Source organism: Fulmarus glacialis, unplaced genomic scaffold, assembly GCF_000690835.1.
Source record: "Fulmarus glacialis isolate BGI_N327 unplaced genomic scaffold, ASM69083v1 scaffold23790, whole genome shotgun sequence".
NCBI lineage: Eukaryota > Metazoa > Chordata > Aves > Procellariiformes > Procellariidae > Fulmarus > Fulmarus glacialis.
In genome coordinates this window covers 20299-22488 of record NW_009189901.1, presented here as the reverse complement: position 1 = coordinate 22488, position 2190 = coordinate 20299, and the positions used below count along the sequence as shown (strand labels likewise).

The following is a 2190-nucleotide window of genomic DNA, read 5'->3' as shown; positions in this document are numbered from 1 at the left end:
CACCCCAGCCCCGGCGCGGGGGCAGAGGGTGCCTGCAAACCCCTTCCCGGCTAAAACCGACCGCGGGTGTTCCATGAGCTGAAGAGCGACGTATTTGGAGGCAAACGTGTGGAGGAGAGGGTAGAGTGTACCCACCAGCCACAACTGGCAGACGGAACTGGCGAGACCACTCTGTTCGTGGCAAAGCCCCTTGGCAGCGTTAGATGGGTGCTTTCTTCTTTGGGGTTCGCAGCAGCATCCCATTTCTCCTCACCCAATAAGTCCCGCGCCGCCTCCTGCTTGGCGCTGGGGAGCTGTCAGACCTGGGCTATTTTTGGAGCTGCCCTTACAACAAAGCGCTGTGCGTGCCGGAGCCTAGCGTGGGTCGGCTTTGATGTGGCCGGCAATGCTTGGCTCTCTCTGCGGTTGTTGGTTGGCAAACGCCGTCCTGCGGGGTGGGATGCTGGGGATGCTCGGAGAGATGCCATGGAGAGGGATTCCTCCCGCAGGAACCAGGGATGGGCCATAAAAACACACCACAGCCCTGGGAGGGCTGGCCTTAGTCTAAGTATATCTTCACTAATTCAGTGTGCCGATGTCTCCCAGACCCTTCAGGCGAAGGTTGCTGCTGCTGTGGCAAGCTCTCGGCACAGATATGAGGCTCTACTTGCTTTTTAAAGCCAGGGCTGGAGAGTTTCTTGCCACTCTTCTGGTTGTTTGCATATTGTAACATTTCTTGTGCGAAACAGACGTTGAATTGCAGATTGGAGGCGGCGTACCAGGTGCTTTTGAAGCTCTTTTAATGTGAACATTAAGTACAACCTGTCCTTCGGTGTCAGGAAAAGCGAATGTGGCCTTCTGTCCCCGCATCTGGACAGGGAATTGAGTTACGGGTATTGTGGTGTACGCCAGGATGTGGGTGCACCCGTGGTCGGGATGGGCAATTGGGAGTCCCTTGTCCTTCCACGGTCTGTACTGCTGCCACGCGTGGCCCTGGATGAGTTACTTTCCCTAAGGCAAAGCAGAGATTATTTACCTGCCGGTGGATGGTTTGACATGGCACAGCAGAGCGGAGGGCTTGGCATGGCCCTTTGGCAGCTCGGCTGGCGCCGGCGTTTGCCGGACAGTGCCCAGGGAAGCTCCTTCCACCTCCCGCTGTGCTGGTCCGAATTCTGCCACCACCGCCAGGAATGTGAGTGGTGGGAGACCTCCCGGTTCAGGATGGGGTGATGGGGAGCGCTGTGACTGCGTTGTCTGTCTGGGCACGGGGTTTCTCCCGGCCCTCCTGACCTGTTTTCTCTCCCTGCAGCTGCAGGCGCATACCTGCCACCATTGCAGCAGGTATTTCAAGCGCCGCGTCGGCCCGGGATAGGAACCGTTGGGAAGCCCATCAAGCTCTTGGCCAACTACTTTGAAGTGGACATTCCCAAGATTGATGTGTATCATTATGAAGTGGATATCAAGCCCGACAAATGTCCACGCAGAGTCAACAGGTAAGGCAAGTATTAGAGGTTTTGGCACTCATTCCCCGCTTCCAGTTTCCTTGTGGAGGCTCCGTAAGTGCCTGTCTCTGTTTTCACCGTTGGAAGCCATCAGGGTGACATTGTGGCAGGGGTCACAGCGTGTCCCAGTGCCCGTGGGTGGCTGGACCCCACCAGCCGTGTTTGTGCAGCAGTGCTGGCTCCTGCCCCTGACAGCCCCGGAGGTCCTGAACCTCAGCACAGTCCCCTGCTTCTTCAAAGCAGCTGTGCTATTTTGGCAACAATCCTGTATTTAAAAATAGCAAGCCCAGACCTCAGGCCATCGCGTACTTTTCTTTTCTGCATTTTCCTTTTTGTCATCCTACTCGCTGCCCGTCCCCTCCTGCCCCGGCAGCCTGGGTAGCTCTGCACCCCGAGCGCCGGCGAGCAGATGCTGCAAATGCTCCCGGCGGCCACGGGCAGCGAGTTGCTCCCTTTCGCCCTCCCGGCACGCGTGGCGGGTTTGCAGCCAGCTCCGGAGGGTGCGCGTTCCTGCAAACCGTGTAAACTCGTTCTGCCAAAGCCAATGTACTGAGCTGCGGGGCAAGGCGTGTGGCTGTTTGTCCGGGGGCCCACCTGCTTGGGGGGGGCTTGGCTCTGCTCTCTGGTGCCCTGTGGCTCAGAAGTGCCCTGGGTAGGGAGGCTGGGGACCAGGCAGGTCGCAGAAGGGGTCAGGCTGTAAAGAAACCGG

The 2190-nt window shown here is 58.2% G+C and overlaps 1 protein-coding gene across 2 annotated transcripts in view; it reads left to right on the top strand.

Moving 5' to 3' along the window:
- AGO1 (argonaute RISC catalytic component 1) overlaps positions 1 to 2190 on the top strand; it is a 19636-nt gene that overhangs the window by 3263 nt on the left and 14183 nt on the right. Inside the window, exon 2 of one of the 2 annotated variants that reach the window (XM_009583870.1) lies at positions 1289 to 1473. In XM_009583870.1, coding sequence (XP_009582165.1) covers positions 1289 to 1473 — 185 coding nt within the window. Of the gene's footprint in view, positions 1 to 1288; positions 1474 to 2190 lie in introns of those variants that run through there. The other variant, XM_009583878.1, reaches the window with a different exon arrangement.